The sequence below is a fragment of the Hemiscyllium ocellatum genome, chromosome 7 (assembly GCF_020745735.1).
Source record: "Hemiscyllium ocellatum isolate sHemOce1 chromosome 7, sHemOce1.pat.X.cur, whole genome shotgun sequence".
Classification (NCBI taxonomy): Eukaryota; Metazoa; Chordata; class Chondrichthyes; order Orectolobiformes; family Hemiscylliidae; genus Hemiscyllium; species Hemiscyllium ocellatum.
This window is the reverse complement of record NC_083407.1, coordinates 104,962,304-104,986,513: the sequence shown is the minus strand read 5'-3', so window position 1 is coordinate 104,986,513 and position 24,210 is coordinate 104,962,304. Positions and strand designations below refer to the sequence as shown.

Genomic DNA, 24,210 nt, shown 5'->3' with positions numbered 1-24,210 from the left:
TTGTGTCTTCCCCAGTGAACACAGATCTGAAGTACCAATTCAATTCTTCTGCCATTTCTTTGTTCCCTGTAATATATTCCCCTGTTTCTGTCTTCAAGGGCCCAATTTTAGTCTCAACCATTTTTTTGCCTAAAATAAACTTTTACTATCCTTGAGTTGAGTTATGCAGAGAGATTACAAAAACTCCAGCTGTTCTTCAAAGAAACAGAAGGGGATTTGTTCAAGATATTCAAATCATGATCAGTCCAGACAGGATAAATAAGGAGAAATTGTTTCCAGTGGTGAAAGGTCAAGAACCAGATTGCATTGATTTAAAGGAAAAATAAAACACCATGAATGTTGGAAATCAGAAACATGAACAAAAATTGCTGGAAAAACTCAGCAGGTCTGGCAGCATCAGTGAAGAGAAACCGTGAACATTTCAGGTCCAGTGACTCTTCTTCAGAATGGATTATAGCGAGGAAAAGGTGATATGTTAAAGACGGTGTGGTGGAGGAGTAGGAGTTAATGATAGATGGATGTAGAGTCCAAAGAGAGAGAGAGAGAGAGAGAGAGAGAGCAACAGTTGGCCAGACAAAGGAATAGCTAAAGGTCAGTTTTGGGGAATGAATAGCTGCTAATGGGGACCATTAGTAGGTGACAATGGGTTGGTTGTGTAGGGGTTGGGAGAAAGTGTTCAGACCCTAAAATCATTGAACTTGATATTAAGTCCTGAAGGCTGCTGGGTTCCAAGAGGTGCTGTTCTTCCAGTTTTGACTGAGCTTTAATGGATCACTCCAGCAATCCCAAGACAGATAAGTTGACCAGGGAATATGGTGGTGTGTTGAAGTGGCAGGCAACTGGAAGGTCAGGGTCACCTTTGCAGTCGGTGTTCTGAAAAGCGATCTCCCATTCTGCATTTTGTCTCCCCAATTTAGAGCATTGATTTTAGATGATTGGCAAAAGAGGAAAATGGCAACATGAAGAAAATATTTCCAATGCAGCCCATGGCCCAGAGTTGGAGTGTGCTGCCTGAGAGAGTGGTGGAAACAGATTCAATTTTGGCTTCCACATGAGAACTGGATAAGCACCTGAAGGGAACGGGCTGAAGGTAAAGGGAGAGAGTGGGACCAGCTTTGCAGATGCTGCCAGATCTGTTGAATATATTTCAATGTCAAATTTCCAACATGCTGCATATTCTGCTTTTGTGTTAGAATGCTGCTGTGTTGAAACAAGGTTAAGTACTTCGCTTGGGATAATCAGATTAAATGGCAACATAAATATTTGAAGTTTCAGTGTATTCAAAGCCATCATTTCTTATTCATGGGGACTGTGCATTCAGCCGTGCACACTTCCTCACAACTATTCTTATTGAAGTAAATCATTTCTCTGATTTGTTCTGGCAGGCTCAACAACTCCCAGTTCTGACTCAATGATTTAATCCTGTTGTAGATTTTCGTAAAAGAAACGAGAGACTGTGTACACTGCCGAGTGACTGAATCTTTCACGGAGTGGCAACGTTGATCCTTTGGCATTCTTTCCTCCCTAAATTCTCTCCTGGAAGAAAAGTTTGCATTCCTGCAGGGTCATCCACATTGGCAGACAATCCCAAAAATTTCCACGACCAAACAAGTCCTTTCCTTGCATCCAGTCACTATTGATCATGGAGGACCTGTGGCAGCCATTTTATGCACAGACTCCAACAAACGGCAGTGTGATAAATGATCAGATAACCTGATTATATTGACTTTAGTTGATAGATAGTATGGGACTGTTATGGTATAGTGGTAGTGTGTCTACCTTCAAACCAGGCGTCTTAAGTTCAAGTCCCACCTGCTTCAGGAAGGTGAAATAACATCTCTGAACAATTTGATTAGAAAATATCTACACAAAACTCTGGCTTGAACCAAGGAATCTTACACATCCACCTCAGTGGACTGCTTGGTTTAATGCCTTTCTGTTAGTCACTGGAAAATTCATTTCTGTTTCTAATATTTATCATGCATCTTCCGAACAATCACACTGCAGTTTGTAGGCGCTTTCTGCACACAAATTGGCTGCCATTCTTTCCTACAACCGAGACTACACTACAAAAACACCAGCTGCAGTGTAGTTTGGTGATCACAAAAATTGCAAGTCTTGCTTTTTTGGAGTGGCTGAGAGACTCTGAAAAACAGACAAAGGGTCCAAGAGACTCACAAGATGAGGAAGAAAGAGAGAGAGAGCTGCAGTAAATAGACTCTTAATCTGTACTTTAAATGGCTACAGCATATGCCTTGTCCTGAGGAAAGAGTCTGCTCAATTGAACATAGTAGTGTGCAGCAGTATTTCCGCAGAAGATGTCTCACAAGCATATCATTGTGTCGAATTATGAAAAGTTTACAAAACGAGTATGGGGGGATCCAAGATGGCGGCGACCTGAGCAGATCTGCCTTGCTGAGCTCTGCACCCCAGTCCAGCAGCTGTGAAACTTTTACCAGCCCCAACCTCCCCTTTATTTGGAGAAAAATTGACGTTAAACGGCTGTGAAACCATTGAAATCCATTTGCGGGGGAGCCTCAAGTGTCTGAACGAAATGGGCGGGGTGTATTTTGGTTGGATGATTGGTTGTTCGGTGGCTGGAAACAAGTGGTAATCTATGAGTGCTGGTTGTCCGAGTGTCTCTCGATTACCCGGCAATGCACACCATGATGCCACTTAACTGATAACAAAATGCTGGGTTGCCGGGTGCTGTTTTTGCAGGGCCTTGAGATCTTGTTTGGATGGTCCGGGATTTGGATGGTTGATGTTAGGATAGTCGAGCTTCTACTGTGAATTCTTTTTGACCGAGCGAGGATACGAAAGGAAAGCATGCAGCCAAGGCCCAACATCCCGGGACACTCGCCGAAGGCATGGGGCGTTTCCATGACTGTGACTGTGGATGCAGCTGCAGCTCCCTGGACAGCTGTGAAAGAGATGTCTGCGCAGCAGAATGTCTCTGAAGAACTCGTGGCGATCCGAGGCATTGTCACGGAGTTCATGGAAGGCAATCATGCTCGGCTGGAGCCGAGCTCTGCCACGCTGCAAAAGCACGAGAAGGAGTCGGAAAGGCTCGGGAAACGAGTTGAAGAGGTTGAGCGGTGGACCGCGGTGTCAGAGACCGAGGTCGAGTCCTCGCCGGGGCAGATCCAGGCCCTCGAGAAACAGGTCCAGGCCTTGACTGAACAGGTCAATGATCTGGAAAATCGAGATACGAGGAAAACTTCCGGGTCGTTGGGCTGCCAGAGGTAGTGGAAGGTGAGCAGCTAACAAGCTTTTTGAAGACTGGATGCCATTGTTTCTTGGTTGGGATTCCGAGGCGGACTGGGTAAAAGGTTGACAGACCTCAGCGGATTGCGGTGCGTAGATCTGGTCCTGGTACAATTTCAAAGCTACAGGCACCAGCAGAAAGTCCTGGTATCTTCGAGAAGAATGGGGAAAGATCCACAGGCCCTCACATATCAGGGTAAAAAGTGAGGTCTGCAGATGCTGGAGATCAGAGCTGAAAATGTGTTGCTGGTTAAAGCACAGCAGGTCAGGCAGCATCCAAGCAACAGGAGACTCAACGTTTCGGGCCAGAGCCCTTCATCAGGAATTCGCCAGAACATAACAACACGACGGCTGGAGGAGGAGCGCCTCATCTTCCGCCTGGGAACCCTCCAACCACAAGGAATGAACTCAGATTTCTCCAGTTTCCTCATTTCCCCTCCCCCCACCTTGTCTCAGTCAATTCCCTCGAACTCAGCACCACCCTCCTAACCTGCAATCTTCTTCCTGACCTCTCCGCCCCCACCCCACTCCGGCCTATCACCCTCACCTTGACCTCCTTCCACCTATCACATCTCCATCGCCCCTCCTGCAAGTCCCTCCTCCCTACCTTTTATCTTAGCCTGCCTGGCACACTCTCCTCATTCCTGATGAAGGGCTCTGGCCCGAAACGTCAAATTTCCTGTTCCTTGGATGCTGCCTAACCTGCTGTGCTTTAACCAGCAACACATTTTCAGCTCACATATCAGGGAACTAAGATAATGTTTTTCCAGGACTTTTCTGCAGCGGTGATCCGTAAAAGGAAATTGTTTGATGAGGTCAAGAGAAAATTAAGGGACTTTGGTATTCAATATTCGATGAGATACCCAGCGGTGCTTCATATTACTCACAAGGAGACGGCGCGGTCATTTGACTCCTCAGAACAAGCGAAACATTTCTGAGATGCTAAAATAATTCAAATTGCTAAAATGTTTCAAATTCCTGAGAAAAGTACTCAACAAACTTGCTAACCTTGAGGAAGAAGGGATGGATTTATAGACGTGGACAATAATGTTTGGTTTTCTTTCTCTCTTGCTACATTTCTTGTAATTTTACCCTCTTCTTAAAGAAGCTGCAGTTGGTGTGTTTTTTTTTCTCCGATTAGGATTGGTGTTGGTACTTAGTTGGGGGTGGGCAGAGTGCTCACTATTTTGTCTGTTTTCTTCTAATGCTTGGGTCTGGGATGTGGCTTGAGTTGGAAAGGGGAATGGAAGTGTGTGTAGGAGATGTAAGTACCCTCTGTGGGTTGGGGGTAGAGTCCCCCATTAAGTGTCTTTTGTGTTTTGTAGTTAGTTTAATTTTTTGGTTTTTCATAAATATACTCCAAAAGTCTTCTTTTGTACTTGCTCAATGTACTGTAAGTCGGATTCTTGCTCTCAACAGGTCAAAGTGGTTGTAAATGATCATGGCTAGCAGTGTTCTTACATGGTGCACCTGGAATATTAGAGGGATCCGTTCGCCAGTTAAAGGTGAAAAGGTGTTGTTTAGCCTCAAATAGGAGAGAGTGGATGTTGTCCTGTTGCAGGAGAGTCACTTTAATGACAAGGAGCGCTTGAAACCACAGCTGGGCAGGTTTGATTCTCATCTTTTAACACTAAGGGCGAGGGGCGGTGTATATACTCATCTGGAAGACTCTTCCATTTAATGCAATAGATTGTGTTAAAGATGAACATGGTCGGTTTGTTTTGCTTAAGGCCCTAATACAGGGTGAGGAATATGGTATTTTGAATGTCTGTTGTCCCCCACCCCAACCCCTTAAATTTTTGACTGAAGCACTATCTCAGCTGATATCCTTTGTGTCACAGCATATTATTATATGGGATGGGGGAGAGGCTTTAGTTGCCTTTTGGACCCTGTGCCGGATAGAATGCCCAAAGGCCCCCTAAAGCTTTCTCCCCAATCTACACAGTTCGGTGATCTATGTGTGGAACTGGGGTTGGTAGACGTTTGGAGATGTCTCCACCCTTCGGGCAGGAACTTTATGTTCTTTTCCAATCTTCACAAGTGCCATACAAGGATTGATTTTTTTTCCCCCTAATTCCTGTGGCTCCTCTAGATTCGGTGGTATCTTGTTCAACTGGAAATATTGCCATCTTGGATCATACAGCAGCATATTTAGTGTTCGAGATTAAGGGTAATGCAATGAGCTCACGGTACTAACGAATGGATCCCTTCATCCTCAAGGACAGCAAGTTCGTCGATTACTTTTCTCGGGAATTTGAAACATTTTCAGCCACCAACTTAGGGATAGCTGGTAATCCGTCCATTCTGTGGGAGTCTGCTAAGGCCTATGCTAGAGCGATAATCATCTCATACTCAGCCAGTCAGAAGCAATGGAAGACAGAGCAGCAGCATCTGCTCAAGGCATGATTGAAGGCAGCTGAGACGGCATATTGCAGTAGGCCGTCAGTGACTAGGCTGCAGTGGGTCACAGCCCTTCGATCCACCTTAAACTCCATACTTATGCATACAGCCAGGAAGGAACTTTCCTTTGTAAAGCAAAGGTTGTTTGAGCATGGTGATAGGCCAGGTAAATACTTGGGATATCTGATTAGGAAAAAGAATGCCTCCCAATTAATTGCTTCTAATAGGGAAAGGAATGGGACTCTTACTTATAATGCTAAAAAGATCAATACTGTGTTTCAGAGGTTCTATTCTGAACTGTATTAATCTGACTGTTGTGAGGATAGAAGGGATAAAAAGGAGTCTTTTTTTAGGAACTTGGATCTTCTGTGGTTTTGCTGAGCAGGTGTCTCTCCTTAGTGCTCCATTAACAGCACAAAAGATACAGGAGGCGGAGTGAGGCAACTTCAAAGTGGAAAGGTGCCCAGCCCTGATGGTCCCCACAATGAGTTTTATAAAGGATACTGTCAGGGCCGATGCTAGACATGTATATATTCATATAGAAGGGATTGCCTCCCGCCATCCTTGAGAGAGGCTAATATCTCTCTCATCCTCAAGATAGGGAAGGCCCCGGGAGGGCTGTGCTTCTTATGGACCTATCTCGTTCTTAAGTTTTGATTTTAAAATTATGTCTAAGACTTTGGCATTGAGGTTAGAAGGGGTGTTGCCCTCTATTGTTAAAGGACATCAGACAGGCTTTATAAAGGGTCGCAGATCCTCTAATAATGTTAGGAGGTTGCTTAACATGATTCAAGTGTGCCAGCAGCGATCGGTTCAAAGGTTGGTAGTCTCTTTAGATGCAGAGAAGGCATTCGATCAGTGGAATGGCCATATCTTTTTTTATATCCTGGAGCAGTTTGGCCTGGATGAAGTGTTTCATAGATGGGTAAGAGCCCTTTACAGTGATCCTCTGGCAGCAGTTCTTACCAATGGTATAAAGTCTGACAATTTTAACATGGGTAAGGCAGTCAGCAAGGCTGTCCCCTTTCAGCTTTGCTTTTCACATTGGTGATTGAGCCTTTGGTGGAGGCCATTCATGAGGACCCTAATATACCTGTCCGAAAGATGGGGTCGAAGGTGCATGAAATTACGTATTGCCCTGTTTGATACAGTGTAGTAATTTATTTAGTTCTTTCTCAGGTTACAAGATCAACTTTTCAAAGTCGGATGCTCTGCCTACAGGGGTCTTCGGGGACTACCTGATGTGAAAGGTGAGTTCTCCTTTAAGGGGACACAGGGAAGCTTTCTTTACTTGGGCCTCTCTGTTACTATTAGCTTTGATCAGTTATTCAAGGCTAATTTTGTTCATTTGTTTGACAAAATTAAACAAGACCTTCAAAGATGGGGGCCCCTTCCAATATTACAGTTGGGGTCGAGTCACTCTGATCAAAACAAATGTTCTTCCTCGTTTGTTGTACCCTTTGCAGATGCTCCCTTTGCTCTTTCCTAGAAAAACATTTTAGAAATTGAATAACTGGTGTTTACTTCTTTTATTTGGTGCTACACGCATCCCCTTATTAAGCTTGCAAAACTGCAATTGCCCAGGGACTGGGGGGGGGGGGGGGGGGGGGGGGGGGGGGGGGGGGAAGTGGACCTCCCAGACATCAGACAATATCAACTGAGACCCCTCCTCCTATCTTTTGTAAGTGACTGGACCTGGGGGAACTCAGCGTCGACATGACAAAGTGTCCTCTAAACAACCTGTTGTTTTTAGACAAAATGAGGAAAGTTGCGGAACATTGCCATAATCCAATAGTTACTAACACGGTCAAAGCATGGAGGGCAATTAGGCAGATGGAGGGTAACATGTCTAAAACATCTTTTCTTTCTCCCATAGTTGGCTTGCCGGGTTCCGGCCAGGGACAACGGATCCCAGGTTTAAACTTTGGGCAGAGAAGGGAGTCTCTTGTTTGGGTGATCTGTTTGAGGGTGAAACATTGATGTTGTTTAATCAAATAACTCAGAAATATGAATTGTCGAGTAGAGACCTCTTCATTTTCTTTCAGATTAGAGATTTTATCCGAGAGGAGACCATGCTTTTGACTGAGTGTTATAGATCTGATAGGGAAAAGAGGGTGCTTCAGGCTGAAGCACTCTTTCAGTGAGTACTCTACATCATTTATTGGGGTGAGGTTCCTCGAGCATCTACATGAGGTCTGGGAGAGAGAGTTGGGAGGTGAGATCACTTCGGAAACATGGGTGGACATTTGTGAGAATGCAAGGATGATTTCAATATGTAATAGGACCCATGCTATGCAGTTAAAAATCCTTCATAGGGCTCATCCGGCCCCAGATCATCTTGCGAAATTTAAGCAAGGAACACCTTCAATGTGCCCCAAATGTAAAATAAATACAAGTACCCTCACTCATTGTCTGTGGTCCTGCCACAGGCTCAGTACATACTGGAGCGCTGTGGCAGGAGTAATGAAGAGGGTCTTGGGGATCAGTGTCAAGGTGGACCTGGTCTCTCTGCTCCTGGGTTTGTTGAATTTACTTCATTCAGATGTACATGGGAAAAAGCTCATTAATATTCTCACTTATTGTGTAAGTAAGAACATTTGATGTGCTGGGTGGCATAAGTTAGTTATTGAACACATTCCTTTCAACTCTCTTACAAATATGGTACACCAGAAAATGGACAACACTTAGAAGATGTGGCAGCCCTATTAGAATGACTTGAAAGCAGATCTGTCCGCCATTTTGATTAGGGCTTTGTCTAGCTGTGATGGATTGGTCTGATAAACCTAAGGCCATGAGAGGAAGAATTTCGAACAAATATGGGTTTAATAATTGATGCTCTCAAAGGTTGACAGCTATGGTCTTGTTGCATTGAGTGACATTATTTATTTATTGATTTGTAATGTGTGTAGTTTTGATTTCTTTTGTAGAGTAGTGTGGTAGTTAGTTTATTGTTTATTGTTGTTTTTGATATTATGATGCTATATTTCCATGCTGCTGTCACTTTCTAGTTTTGTAAAGAAAGTTTTTCAATAAAAATATTTAAAGAAGAGAATATGATTGTGTTATAGTATTAGAATCCTCTAACTAACATTTTATTCTTAGCAGCAAGATGGCACAGTGGTTAGCACTGCTGCCTCACAGCGCCAGAGACCTGGGTTCAATTCCCGCCTCAGGCGACTGTCTGTGTGGAGGTTGCACATTCTCCCGGTGTCTGTGTGGGTTTGCTCCGGTTTCCTCCCACAGTCCAAAGATGTGCAGGTTAGGTGAATTGGCCATGCTAAATTGCCCATAGTGTTAGGTGAAGGGGTAAATGTGTCTGAGTGGTATACGCTTCGGCAGGTCGGTGTGGACTTGTTGGGCTGAAGGGCCTGTTTCCACACTGTAAGTAATCTAATCTAAAAATCAATCAATTAGATGAAACCAGACGAGCACAGCAAAAATCCAGTGGAGCGAATAGCAAATATTCCAGCTAGGTAAATAATAGTTAAGTTCTCAGGTTTCTTGTTTAATGTAAGTCTTAATCATGAGTGTCATGCAAAACTCAGAAACTGTCTCAAAACTGTCCTGCCTTTATTGCTCTGGGATTAAAGTCTGGTCCTGCAGACCAGAGAAGGGATGTTTGAGGTTCTTTGTGGCTGTAACCTTTCATACGTCTGTTGGTTAAATTGTCAGTCACTGTATTCTGCATAAATTGTTCATATATCTCACAAATTAAAGTGAACGAGGCAGTGAGGCATAATGTGCCTCACTTTTATTCTTAATTTCAAGCCCTACTCAAGCCAGTTTTCCATCCAATGACACCACCTATTCTTCCCGTTGCCTTGGAAAAGCAACCAACATAATCAAAAACCCCTCCCATCCTGGTTATACTCTTTCTCACTCTCTTCCGTCAAGCAGAAGATATTAAAGTTTGTATACACGTACAAATAAATTCAAGAACAGCTTCTTCCTTGCTGTTATCAGACCTCTGAATGGACCTCTCACATTTTAAATTTAATATTGATCTCACTGTCTGTGCACCTTCTCTGCAACTGTACCATTGTATTCTCTGCTCAGTTGTTATCCTAATGCACTTTGTACGATATGTTCTGCCTGCACTACACGCAAAACAAAACTTTTCACTTTACCTAGGTACATTTGATAATAATAAACCAAATCACTCCATCACCAGCCCCAGAGTTATGTGAGGTTTTCTTTACTGAATTTTTCTGGTCCAGTTTTCTGCCCTCCTCTGTCCTCAGGTTTCTGAGTCCTGCTGGGATAGGGGGTCCATCAACATCCTACAAACCTCTATCTCACACGAGTCGGTTGTCAACACACAGGCTACAGCAACACCTTGGTCTAATTCATGCTTTTAACAGTGTGAAATGTCTCAGGCTGCTCATGATGAGTTTAGGGTGCCAAGTCACTGAAGGTGTTAACTAAATTGATAAAATGTTTGGTCAAAAAGGTAGAATTTAAGGAGGAGTTTAAAAGAGAAGAGGTGGCGTGGTTTATGAGTGAAATTCCAGAGCTTAATCCTAGACAGCCGAAGGCAGGGCTACCAATGGTGGGTATATACCAGTGAAAAGGAAGGACTGTAGGAAAAGGGGTAATCTACCACAGATGTCTAAGGAAATAAGGGATGTCATCAAATAGAAAGAGAAGGCAATGTGGCCAGGATCAGTGGAAAACCAGAAGGTTGGGAAAGCTTTAGTGGTCAACAGAAAGCCACAAAAAGAGCTATAAAGAAAAGTAAGATAGATTATGAGAATAAACTAGCTCAGAATATAAAGACAGATAGCAAAAGTCTCTACAAATATACAAAACGAAAAAGAGTGACTAAAGTAAACATTGTTCCTTTAGAGGATGAGAAAGGGATTTAGTAATGGGATATGAGGGATATGGGCTGAAGCATTGAACAGGTATTTTCTGTCGGTCTTCACAGTGGAGGACACTGGAAACAATCATTATCACGGAAGAGGTACTGTTGGGCAAGCTAATGGAGCTAAGGATAGGCAAGTCTCCTGGCCCTGATGGAATGCCTCCCAGGGTACTAAAAGAGATGGTGGGAGAAATAGCAAATAGCAACTTGTGGTAATTTTCCAAAATTCACTGGACTCTGGGGCAGTTCCAGCAGAATGGAAAACAGCAAATGCGATGCCACTATTTTAAAAAGTAGATGGACAGAAGATGGGGAATTATAGACTGGTTAGCTTAACTTCTGCAGTGGGGAAAATGCTTGAGACTATTATCAAGGAAGAAATAACAAGGCATCTAGTTAGAAATTATCCTGTTGGGCAGATGCAGCATGGGTTCATGAAGAAGTAGGGCATGCTTAACTAATTTACTGTCATTCTATGAACTCATTATGAGCACAGTGAACAACTGGGATTTGGTAGATGTGATGTATCCCAAATTTCTAAAAGGCATTCGACAAAGTGCCATACAAAAGCGCTGTCTAATAAGATAAAGATGCAAGATGTTATGGGCAATGTATTAATATGGATAGAGAATTGGTTAACTAACAGGAAGCAAAGAGTGGGAATAAATGAGGGCTATTCTGGCTGGCAATCAGTGACTAGTGGTGTCCCTCAGGGATCAGTGATGGGGCTGCAATTAATCACAATTTACATAGATGATCTGGAGTTGGAGACCATGTGTAGTGTGTCAAAGTTTGCGGATGACATCAAGATGAGTGGTAGAGCAAAGTGTGCAGAAGACTGTGAAACTTTGCAAAGGGACATAGATAGTTTAGGTGGGTGGGCAAAGGTCTGGCAGATGGAGGACAATGTTAATAAATGTGAAGTCATCCATTTTGGTAGGAATGACAGTAAAAACAACAATTACATAAATGGCAAAAAAATGCAGCATGCTGCTGTGCAGAGGGACCTGGGTGTCCTTGTGCATGAATCACAAAAGGTTGGTCTGCAGGCGCAACAGGTAATTAAGGGGGCAAATGGAATTTTGTCCTTCATTGCTAAAGGGATTGATTATGTTGCATGTTTACAGGATGCTGCTGAGGCCACACCTGGAGTTCTGTGTGCAGTTTTGGTCTCCTTACTTGAGGAAGGATGTACTGGCACTGGAGGGTTGATGGGGTTGACTTATGAGGAGAGACTGAGTCAACTGGGATTATATTCGTTGGAATTTAGAAGAATGAAGGGGGTTCTTATAGAAACATATAAAATTATGACAGGAATAGATAAGAAAGAAGTAGAGAAGATGTTTCTACTAGCAGGTAACATTAGGACAAAGGGGCATAGCCTCAAAATTAGGGGGAGCTGGTTTAGAACCAAATTGAGAAGGAACTTCTTCACCCAGAGGGATGTGAATCTGCAGAATTCCCTGTCCAGTGAAGTAGTTGAGGCTTCCTTAGTAAATGTTTTTAAAGCTAAGATAGATAACTTTTTTAAACAATAAAGGAATTAAGGGTTACAGCAAGAGGGCAGGTAAGTAAAGCTGAGGCCACGAAAGGATCAGCCATGATCTTATTGAATGGTGGAGCAGGCTCGAAGGGCCAGATGGCCTACTCCTGCTCCTAGTTCTGATGTTCTTATGTTAAGGAAATGGGGGAATGCACAAAGGGCTAAAATTGGAGGAGGTCAAGGTCAGGACTGATTTGAGCATTTAATGATTAATTATCACAACTGAATTCAATCTGCTCTTTTGTCAGGACAGCTATTATTTCATCACGAATAGGTACTGTAGACAACTTTTCTCCAGTAGTACCCAGCGGTAATTCACAACAGTTGCAGAATGCGAACTTTTTCTTAAAGTGAAACATAGGTTAGGGCTTTGTCTGAAATACATTTATATAGCACCTTTCATCAACTCTGGACATTCAAAAGTGCATTTGGAGTTTGTGAAGTGCCTTTGAACTGTCATCACTGATGGAACACAGTAGTCAATTTGCATACAGGCAGGCTACACAAACAGCAGTGTGATAAATTACGAGATAATCTTTGTCATGATGCTGGTGAGGGGATGAATATTGATGAGGGCAGCAGGAAGAACAGTCCTGTTCTACATCAAAATAGTATTGTGCAAAATAGTCTCTTACAAATGGGGCCTTAGTTTCATATCTCATTTAAATAACAACATCTCTGACACTGCAGCATTCCCTTAGTACTGCACTGTTCTTTCAGCCTGGACTATGTACTGTTGAAGCTGCACTGGGATGTGATAGCCTCCACATTCTTACTCTGAAGTGAGACAGATAACCACTAAGCGGTTCCCTCGTGCAGATGAATCTAACATGTAGTTAAATAAAATCCACACAGGTAAATCATCATCTTAAACATAACTATTTCTTTATTAGACTTGCTCACATGGACTTTCTTGAACACAAACGTTGAGACTAAATCTCGGAAGTGTAGTGTCGCTAGCTTTGAACCTAAGAAAGATAGACCAGAATTTTTTTTCCAAATAGCAAAAAGCTGGGAAGAGTTGACAATTAGCGAATCCAAGCAGAGAAATCACTTATGGCTAGGGGCACATATTCAAAATAATGCACATATCTGACGGAATGTTGGCCTTTATCTCAAGATGCTGGATTACTGAAGGGTGGAAGTGACTTTACAGCTGAGAAGAATGCCGGTCAGGCAAGGGTGCATGTTCCACTTCCAGCATCTGTTCCTCAAAAAAAAACAGACTGGCCTTTGAAGGGCTAAGTGGATTTGATTAGGTGTGGGCAAGTTGCATAGATAAGATTGGTATTGCCCTGAGTAAAGAAGATGATCTAATTTGGATGATTAAAAAGGATTTGATAGGTCGATAGAGAGAAACCACTGGTGAGCAAGACCAGAACAAGGGGACATAAGTCTAAAACTAGAGCTAGACCATTCAAGGGTAATTTCAAAAAGCACTTCTTCATACAAGAAGCCAGTGGAAGTACAGAACTCTCCCTCAAACACTGCTGAGGTTTGGTGAGTGGCGGGAGGGAACTCAAACTTTCAGAATGAACAACGTCTTCCTACGTGAATCTAAAACAGTGGCTAGATTCTGGTTAAAGATCTTCCTTTGCCATTCTTTTCTGTGCCTTGTAAACATGAACATCTTTCTCAGTGTCGTAGTGGACTTTCTCCACCACAAAGCGACTCCCAAGCATCTGCAGGAAGTTCTGGTCTCGCTCGTAACGGATGCGGCAGGACAGCAGGATCGTAGTCTGCTCGGAGCTGAGATATTCTAAAGTCTCCAGCAGGGCCGGGAATGCCTCCTCCAGGTAAACCACGTCCGCCCCCAGGACCACATCATAGCTGCCCGGGTCGAACTGGTCTAGGTTCACCCCCCAATTCAGCTCCCTGGCCCGCGCCTTGGCCCGCAGGTCAGTGGGGATGTTTTCTTGGAGATTAGACTCAAGGAACTGTAATGCCACCTCCCTGTCAGTGACTGTTACATCAGCACCTATTTTAAGAGAAACAAAAATTGTCTTCAAGTATATCTGTTCATTTTCAGGTGAAAATAACCCATTTCTTTTCCACTAGCTTGCTGCTATTTAATACCTTTATTCTAACCAAACAGCCCCTCATCATTACGGGAGGGGACAGGAGATGGGGCAAGGTGACAAGGGGAAAGTGACTGATTGCTCAATTAAAAGGTATGGAGAAAATGACAATTCAGCACGGCACTGAGTGACTGCCAGAGACTTCAGTATCCTAGCCAATGCTCAGCACCCAGCCTATATCACTGAAACAGATTGATCCTTATGTTTCTGTCTATGAACAAATTGGTTGTAGGGTTTCCTACACATCAACAGTTCATGCACCCAACAGTTACTTCACTGGTTCTAAAGCACTTTGGAAGATCCTGAGATCATCAGAGGAACTAGAAAAATGTTCATCTTTATAGCTCATTATTGCCTCGCAAGCTGTCAGGCTGCACATTGGCTCAGGTCAGAAATTTCCTACTTGCTACATAATCATTTCAACTTAAAGACAACTTAAGGACAATAACCATTTGCCCAATTCCTCACTGCTGAACAGAGTCAACCGTCTATAAGTACACGCAATATTCATGTAATAACAAAAGTGCCACATGGTTTCAGTCACACAGGGATAACAAACAACGGTAACCCACTACCTACCTAGCAATGCTGCAACTATTCCAACTAATCCGGTACCCGCTCCCAGTTCTATCACAGTTCGGTCTTGTAGCTGGATTGTTCCCAGTTCAAGATATGTGCAAAGTACAATGGCCTGAAACAGAGAAGAAAAGACCTCTCTTAGCCTCAATTAATTTTGTCAATTAAAAACAAAAATCGCTGGAAATACCCAACAGATCAGGCACCACCAGTGGAGAGATGATGCTGCATGACAGACGAAGTTTTCCTGAATTTCTGTTTTTTGTTATTTCTGTTATGAATACTTGGAGGTAGTTTTCATTCATGTTCTTCACTATTTCATGTTGAGCCTCAATTTCATACTTATTTTAAAGTTTTTACCCTTTCGCTTACACTTTCTTCTTATTGCGGTCTTATTTTTTTTTCCCACCAGTACGTTTAGCCTCCCCTCCATCACTGGTTAAAGATCAGAGATGGCCCATTTAAAATAGCAATGAGGCAAAACATTTCCTCTGTGAGGCCTTAGGACTCTCTTCTTGCAAAGACGGTGGAAGCAGAGTCCTTGAATATTTTTAAGGCATAAGTAGATAGATTCTTGCTAAACAAGGGGAAGAAATGTTATGGGGGGGTAGGGAGGAGTAGGGATTTGAGGTGCAAACAGATCAGCCATGGTCTTATTGAGTGGTATACCAAGCTCGAGGTGCATGATCTATTCCTGCGCTGTATGATTATAAAATAATCTGCCACATGGGATACTAAACCAGTTTTCCCTGGTTGTGATCTTTATCAATATGTGAAGTACGAGTCTGATACTTACTGCATCCCACACCACAGCTGCTACACCAAGCTGGTTCCAGTTCTGTCGGATCACTATGTCTCGCTTGGCATAGTGAAAGGTTGCTGATGGCTCATGGAACTTCCGGAGGCCAGGAATCATGGCACCATCATACGGCAGCAAAGCCATTATGTTCCAGCCCAGAATTTCATGCACACTGTAAAACTAAAAAAGAAAGACGAGCATTTATGCAGGGTCTTCCACTGCATCAGGATGCCCTAAAGTATTTCCTTGTCACTCGCACAGATGAGGGCAGCTCCACCAACATGTAAGGTCGACACCGCGCAGGACAAAGCAGCTCGCCTGATTGGCATCCCATCCACCAACCTTTACATGCTAAATTTCGTTGGACAGCACCTTCGGAACACACTACCTCTCCCACTTGGAAGGACAAGGACAGCAGATGCATGGGAATATCACCTCCTGCAAGTTCCCCTCCCAATCTCATATCATGCTGACTTGGAAATTTATTACCGTTCCTTCAGTGTCAATGGGTCGTGGGACTCCCTCCCTCACATCACTGTAGCTACCCTTGAGAACTGCAGCAGTTCAAAATGGAGGCACCCTGTCACAATCTCATGGGCAACAGCAATGCCTATATCCATGAATTATCATTCAAAAAATCACACTAGAATATTTTCGATGTGCAGGCACCATTATAATTTCAAAAACACTGTGATTAATTTGCACGTAGCAAGCCAGCACAAAGAGCAAAATGACAGTGACCACCTTATCTGCTTTTATAATGGAGGGGAACTCCCTCACCTTGGAGGGGGGACAAGGCTTGGCTTAATGTCTCCTTCAAGAGACAGCACATTGGACAGTACAGCAATTGTGCTGATTCAGGGGCTGTTTTGGGGTCCCTGAAGCCTTAGGTTATCACAAATACAGATTAAACCAGAAAATAAAGTAACAATTTTAAAACAAAAACTAAAATTGCTGGAAATATTCAGCAGGTCTGACTGAACCTGTGGAGAGGGAAAGAAAGTTAATGTTGCAGGTTGATGACTTTTCAAGAAAAGTACTGATATATATGCTCTATAGTTAACCATGTCTTACAGTGTTTAGAAATGAAGGCACGTTGACGATTTGAATTATAAAGAATTAACGGATTTTACTTTTCTGCAATTTCTATAATTAAGTACATATTTCTATTCTTCCACAATTACACTATCAGTTTTGGAGATAGTGCCTCCTCCCTAACTGTAAACTTGCTGTAACACTTTTCCTATCACAGATTGTCAATAATAGCCCTTTCACTATAACACAACATACGGTCTGTTTCACTGAAAGGCCACAAAAGTTTTGTTGTTGGACAGAATAAATAGCAGAACATAGCAAAATAATGCAATTGGTTACAACAGGATAAAACCATCCAGTAGCAAGTCTCCACTTTGCCATGCTTTGCTCCTTCTCTCGCCATCCGTTGTGACTATTTTTACACCCTTTGTCCTGACATGGAGTTTGACGCAGCTCTGCAGTGAGTGGTTGAGGGCCAAAAGAAAAGGGAAGGCCAGGCAGCTGCTGAAGAAGGAGGGAGGGAGTTTACCAACTGCCCTCTTCCTTTTTCCTTACGGGGAACAAACCCAACCATGTCACTGGGATGGGGCTTTGTCTTGCTGTTAGCTCACATTGATAGTCTCCCTTTCTATTTAGGGGAAGTGGTAGTGCAGTAGTAATGTTATTACTAAGGTAGAGAGGGTTCAGAAGAGATATACCGGGGTGTTGCCAGGTATGGAAGGTTTGAGTTATAAAGAAAGGCTGTGATTTTCTTCACTGGAGCATAGAAGGTTGGCAGGTGACCTGACAGAGATTTATGAAATAATGAACGATGTAGATAGGGTTAATGGTAGGTGTCTTTTCCCTAAAATGGAGGATTTCAAAACTATGGGGGCATAGGTGAGAGAAGAGAGATTTTAAAAAGATGTGAGGGGCAATGTTCTTACACAGAGGGTGGCTTGTGTATGGAATGAACTTCCTGAGGAAGTGGTGGATGCAGGTTACAGTTACACTGTTTAAAAGACACTTGGATAAGGACATGAATAAGAAAGGTTTGGAGAGATACGGGCCAGAAGCAGGCAGGTGGAACGAGTTTGGGATTATGGTTGGCATGGAACGATTGGACTGAAGGGTCTGTATCCATGCTGAATGACTTTATGGGCTGGCAAATGGGACTAGATTAGGTTAGGATAGCTGGTCGGCATGGATGAGTTGGACTGAAGGAGCTGTTTCCCTGCTGTACATCTCTGTGACTCTATGACTAGCAATCCAGAGACCCAGGCTAATGTTCTGGCACCATGGGTACAAATCCAGTCACGACAAATGATGAAATTTGAATCAGCAAAAACAAAAATTAAAAGCTTAATTGTAACCATTGTTAACTGCTGTAAGAAAAAGTTCTAATCTACCTCAGCAATTTAGGGAAGGAGATCTGCTGCCCTTACCTGATCTGGTCTACATATGGCTCTGGACCCACAACAATGTGGTTGATTCTGAATTAATCACTGAAAAGGTCTTAGCTCACCACTTGGTTTAGGGGCCAGTTATGGATGGATAATAAATGCTAGCCAAGCTAGGAAAGCATAAATTGCACAAACGAATTTTAAAAATCTCCTATGCAATTTATATTTCGGTCGTCTTTAGAATTCTTACTACCTGCATGCTCCTCCTCCCCTTCCACGTTCTCCCACAACACCAGACATTTAAGGGTATATTTACAAAAACACTTGTCAATACAGCACCTTTCATGAAGACATTACGAAGCATTCACATGCCAATTATGTTCTCCTATGACACAACAATATACTAATTACTCATTTTTGGAGATGTGTTTATAGAAAATTTAAGATTCTTTTGGGAGGGAGAACAAAGTTCCTTTTGAAGTTGTGGATTCCGTGTACATTTGCCAGCTGAATACATTGATTAGATTCGATTCGATTCCCTACAGTGTGGAAACAAGCCCTTCGGCCCAACCAGTCCACACCAACCCTCCGAAGAGTAACCTACTCAGACCCATTTCCCTCTGACTAATGCACCTAACACTGGCCAATTCACTTGACTTGACTTACACATCTTTGGACTGTGGGAGGAAACCGGAGAACCTGGAGGAAACTCATGCAGACACGGGGAGAATGTGCAAACTCCACACAGAGAGTCGCCTGAGGCTAGAATGAACCTGGGACCCTGGCGCTGTGAGGCAGCAGTGCTAACCACTGTGCCAAATTGCCGTCCATTGAATGGTTCTGTTTGTGGAAACACTAACATTTGGCTGTTCCATTAAAATATTTTAAAATATTTTCTCCTCTGATGTTTTTGAGCTTTTACCAACATTATACCAACACCTCTGGCCAGCCTCCAAATACTAATCTCCTAAACTGAAGGTCATCTAAAACATGCTGCTCATATTTTTCCTGCACCAAATCCTATTTTACGCCATCACCATTGTGCTTGCTGACCTACTTTGATTCATACACCTGCATCAGCTTGAATTTCAAATCCCTTTTCAGCTTAACCCTTCTCCTCTCTCCCGAACCTACTCCAGCCTGCAATCCTCCAAGATCTCTGTGCTGTCACAATTGCACCTGTTTGAAGTTCTGCCTGTTGCTCACCTCTGATTTTAATTGTTACACCAATGATAGCCATGCCTACTCTGGAATTCCCTGACTAAACGCCATGGTTTTCCTGTCTCCCTCTCTCTTTCAAAACTACTTTACTCATTAGTAAAGCTTATATTCAGTTGTCCTCATATCACATCAGGTGATTCAGCATTAAATGTTGCTTGATAATGCTCTTGGGAAATGTCATGATTAATTTACTAAGGTAAAGACATTTTATAAATGCAAGGTATTGTTGTTATAATAGAGGAAGTGTAGCAGCCAATTTCCGCACAGCAAGTTCTAACAAACAATAATGTGATAACTAACTGGTTGTGTTTTTGTTATGCTGATTGAGGGATAAGTATCGGCCAAGACCCGAGGGAGAACTCCCAGTTCGTCTTCCAAACAGTGGCATAGGATCTGTTGTATCCACAAGAGAGCAAAGGAAGCGGCCTTGGTCCCATCTGATAAGTTACACAACAAGACCTAACATACGCTTATGTGGCTCAGTGTCAAACTTTGTCTTGTGATGTTTCTGTGAAGTGCCTTGGGACATTTTATTATTGTAAAGGTGCTAAATAAAGACAAGTTGTTGAAAAATGGCTCCTCCTATATATTTCTGAACAGGCCTCTGGAGTGAAACATAAAACCACAATTTGTCAAAACAAAATGTTCCACCATGTCATGGCTGAGAAGGGTGTGAGTTAAAGCTCACACCTTACCCTGCTCCTTGGGTGAGATGTGGTACAGTACCAGAAAACCTAACTAAAATTGAGCTATATGTGGAAACAAAACAAAACAAAGCCTCAGACAACAACTCTTTACTCAAAGACCCTTCAACCATGTAAGTAAAGACAAGCTAAGGCAAGGGTAGAACTTCGAGTATTTTAGGAGTGGGGCAGGGGGATTCTTTCTGGGTTAAAGTGAGGATTGCAGATGCTGGAGATCAGAGTCAAGATCAGAGTGGTGCTGGAAAAGCACAGCAGGTCAGGCAGTGTCTGAGGAGCAGGAAAATTGCATTTTGGGCAAAAGCTCTTCATCAGGAAGGGCTTTTTCTGGCCATAAAGTACATTGGGACAGCCTGAAGTTGTGAAAAGCACATTACAAATGCAATTTCTTTCTATGATAAATCAACTCTGAATTTATAGTTTTGCATACCCAAAAATTCTTCAACATGAATTAAGAAACTGGTCTCCAGTCCTGAATTTGAGTAAGAATACATGATAACATCTATAGTGCCTCAATAATTCCTCTGCTGGTTCATCTTAATGAATAGTAGGTTTGCTCTATCTGGCTGCTCCAGCCTTCCCTTCTCCAACAAACTCGCTATCTTCCTCTTACACAACTACTTACTGAGTTTTCCCTTTAAAGACGCAATAGATTGTGGCTCAACCTCTTCCTGTTGCAAAGTATTTCTCATTCCAATAATGCTTTACACTAAAATGAAACCATATCTCTCCCCAACCCCTTCCTGGAAATGTAAAAAACCTTTTTTTCAGAATGGTTAGCTACAAATTATGTTACCTTTTACATTTTTTTAGTTTTGTGCACAATACTTTATCAGAGGAAAATATCTATTAATTTTATCTGTCTCCAGGCTTAACATCCTCTGTAAGTACTGTTTCTTCAGTTCTCTGCCAAGTTATTAATTCCTGATGAAGGGCTTATGCCCAAAATGCTGATTCTCTTGCTCCTCGGATGCTGTGCTTTTCCAGCACCAGACTCTCGACTCTCTGCCAAGTTAAGTTTGTTTTATCTTACCTCACAGAACTTTGCCTTTTACAAAACCAACATCCTTATCTTTGACTACACATCATCCTTTACATTCTAACATTATCACAATTGCTATTTCCCAATTGTTCTCCTACTCTCATATCAATTCTCTTGACTGAACTTAATTTCTGAAAGCTAATTCAAGTAATGCTTCTTGTCTTGCTAGGCAATAGACACCATATTCAAGGAAGCAGCCTTGAAGTTGCTAAGCAATGGGGGCTAGGACCACTTCATTAATAAAGATGGCAGTGGCAGAACAGGATGATTTGATATTACTCATGATAAGAATGAAGATTCTACAGGTGATGCCATGGATCACACTCCTCATTGCTATCCAGCATATTGCACATCAAGTCAGGAGTGAACCAAATTCAACCATGAAGGCCCTGATGTTGAACAGCTTCAGCGTTGAAACACAGATGAGTAGTCACGTGATTGTGATACCAGTGCTTGTGGAATTGTTCATGATGAAGGAGTCAGTGGGTTTGGAAGAGGATGCAGGATTTTCAATTAAATAACAGAAATAATGGACTGAAAAATTAAAAGGGTAAAAATATGTAGATACTGGACATTATTTTTGAATGTACTGTTTTAAGTTTATATTTATATTCCAGAAGAAAAGCAGAAGCCATCACATGGGAGCAGATGGAAACTACTTTCTAACTTTCCCCATCTGTAGGGTAAGCCCACAATATGAAGATCAAATAGGTTTCATGGCAGTGCCTTGGGATAAACAAAGTGCAAGGTTCATTTGGAGATCAGAAAACATTAACAAGTCCAATTCAATGCACATTTCACAACTGCAAGATGTCCCCACCCAACTCAATCATGCCAGGCTTTCCTGTACAAGAGTGTGTGTGTATGTCTGAGTCATGAACAGCTGTCTATGACACTTTGAAATTTCGCCAAGAAAAAGTGGGCGGACTTAAATGGGAGGAGGGAAGCGCCTTTAATTCACAATGAGGGCAGGTGATTGGCATCGTCTCCGACCAATGGGGGGGTTGCGCGCCGATGATTGACGCCCGGCGCACCCAATGCGGAGGGGGGGCGTGGGGGGGTTGGTGATCGATCGTCTTGACGGTGCCCAATCAGGAGAGGGGCGGCGGGAGCCACCGCTGGGCGGGTCCTGTTGCCATGCCGGAGTCCGGGGTCCAGGCGCGGCGCAAAATGGCGGAGAAATTCCGCGCGGCCGAATGAAGCCGAGGCCGCAGGGCTGAGCCGCGGAGCCGCCGGCATCCAGGTTCTGCTGGGAGCGGCTGCCGTTCATCAGAGGAGGAGAACGAAGATCCCCTTCCTCACCTGAGAGGCGGCGACGTCGAGCCTTGAGCGCTTCCCCCCCCCCCCTTCCCTTCCCTCTCTGAAGGAAAACCCGCTCTTAGGCCGTAGGAGTCCGGGGAGGAGGGGGGGGGCCGAGCTTAAAAGTTTCACTCATTTCTCAGAGACGATGGGAAACACCTTGTCCTGTTGCGTGTCCCCGGGGGCGAGCCCCACGCTGTCAGGCCGCGGCGGGCTCCGGGGCCAGGAGCAGCAGCGGCGGCAGCAGCAGCAGCAGGAGCGGATCGACGCTTACCGAGTGGAGGCGGAGCTCCGGGAAGCCGAGCCCAGCCCCGGAACCAACCTGCAGCACATCAGTGACAGGGAAGCGCCGGAAGGTGAGAGCGGCGACACCGCGCGGCTGGTGGGAGGAGAGAGGCGGGGGCTCCGGTGATGTCACAGACACTGCCCTGAGTTGATGGAAGTTGGTGCAAAGTTGAAGCTGCAAATGTGTTGCTGGTCAAAGCACAGCAGGCCAGGCAGCATCTGAGATGCACACGTTTGCAGCTGTGATCTCCAGCATCTGCAGACCTCATTTTTTACGCAAAGTTGAAGCAGGCAGCTTCACTGAAGGATGATTGCATTGACTGGACTATTGGCAGCTGCCTCTTCATCCCAGCAGAAAATCACTCTCTTATTTGAATTTGGTACCTAAAAGAGCTTAGGTGTTATCTCATCATTTCTGAGCATTTCCTTCCTGTTACCATTTCTGCATGCCCACCTGGAGTCGCAGAGATGTACAGCATGGAGACAGACCTTTCGGTCCAACTCGTTCATGCTGACCAGATATTCTAAATTAATCTAGGTCTATTTGCCAGCATTTGACCCAAACCTTTGCTATTCGTGTACCCATACAGATGCCTTTTAAATGTTGTCATTGTACCAACCTCCTCCACTTCCTCTGGCAGCTCATTCCATACATGCACCACCCTCTGTGTGAATGGGTATTGCAGGAATGTAGTCATTAATAAGTCTCTTATCTGGCTCTTTGTGATTCAGGAAGGTTGTGTCTTTTAAGCTGCTAAGCGTGTGCCATTGCTGAGCCCTGATTCTGCACCTTATCCAGGTGTGCTTTCCAGTATTTTTCTGAATTAATTTCTTGGAATTCCCTCCCCAAGAGTATTGCGTGTCCACCTACAGCACATGGACAGCAGTGGTTCAAGAAGGCAACTTTGTAAGGGCAGGCAATAAATGCTGGCCAAGGATACCCATGGCTCACAAGTCACTGAGTGCATGTGTCTGTAGATGTAAACTTGTCATTAAGGCAGCATTTGATTGAATATCGTATCAAGGAGGTCTAGCAGAAGTAGATTCTTTTGGAATCTTGGGAAGTCAGTGCTGCTTGATGTTGTACTTGGCACAAAGGAAGATCGTTGTTGTTAAATCAAATCATGTCAGTCTCAGGACGTGACTGGAGATTCTCACATAGTGTCTTTGACCCAGCTATCTTCATCTGCACATCAATGCCCTTAAAGCAAATGGTTAGACTGGGGGATTTTGCTATTGATTGCACAATATTCAGTATCATTTATGATTCCTCAGATACAAAAGCATTTTGTGTCCAGATGCCACAACATCTGGATGAAATTGGGTCTTGGGCTGATAAGCGGTATGCAAAGCTTACATCACAGAAGTGCCAGGTAAAGGCCATTCCCAAAAAAAGGAACCTAATTATTGCTCCTTGATGTTCAGTGGCATTACTATTGGTGAATCCTCCATTCTGAGCATCCTAGATGTTAGCAATAACCAGAAACTGAGTTTGACCAGCCATACAAATACTGTGGCTAAAGGAACAGGTCAGAGACTAGGCTCTAGTGTTGGTTTAAAATCACATGTCAGTATCTGGTACATGAATCTAATACACAGGGACAGGAAAGCGAATTTGTTTTGCTGTCCTTTCTTTGTTCTGGGTAAGGTCAGGACTGAGTTAATCTGTGACATTGGTGACTCTCTGAGGCTCTAATAGAATGTTGTTAAGCACTAAT

The 24,210-nt window shown here is 43.4% G+C and overlaps 2 protein-coding genes across 3 annotated transcripts in view; one reads left to right on the top strand and one right to left on the bottom strand.

Annotated features, from left to right (window-relative positions):
* Positions 1-12,942: 12,942 nt before the first annotated feature.
* On the bottom strand, positions 12,943-22,582 carry mettl21a (methyltransferase 21A, HSPA lysine). 2 transcript variants are annotated; one of them, XM_060827620.1, is made up of 4 exons: positions 22,367-22,582; positions 15,525-15,707; positions 14,732-14,843; positions 12,943-14,052 (listed from the first exon to the last, which is right to left on the bottom strand). In XM_060827620.1, the coding sequence occupies exons 2-4, from the start codon at positions 15,669-15,671 to the stop codon at positions 13,655-13,657; spliced, it is 657 nt and encodes a 218-aa protein (XP_060683603.1). In that variant the 5' UTR covers positions 15,672-15,707; positions 22,367-22,582; the 3' UTR covers positions 12,943-13,654. The 2 variants fall into 2 exon arrangements, with proteins under 2 accessions (XP_060683603.1, XP_060683602.1); XM_060827619.1 differs by having other exon boundaries at positions 22,482-22,582.
* ccnyl1 (cyclin Y-like 1) overlaps positions 22,022-24,210 on the top strand; it is a 66,379-nt gene continuing 64,190 nt past the window's right edge. The window contains exon 1 of the mRNA XM_060827617.1: positions 22,022-22,563. Within this exon, the coding sequence (XP_060683600.1) occupies positions 22,356-22,563 (208 nt within the window). The 5' untranslated portion in view covers positions 22,022-22,355. The remainder of the gene's footprint in view (positions 22,564-24,210) is intronic.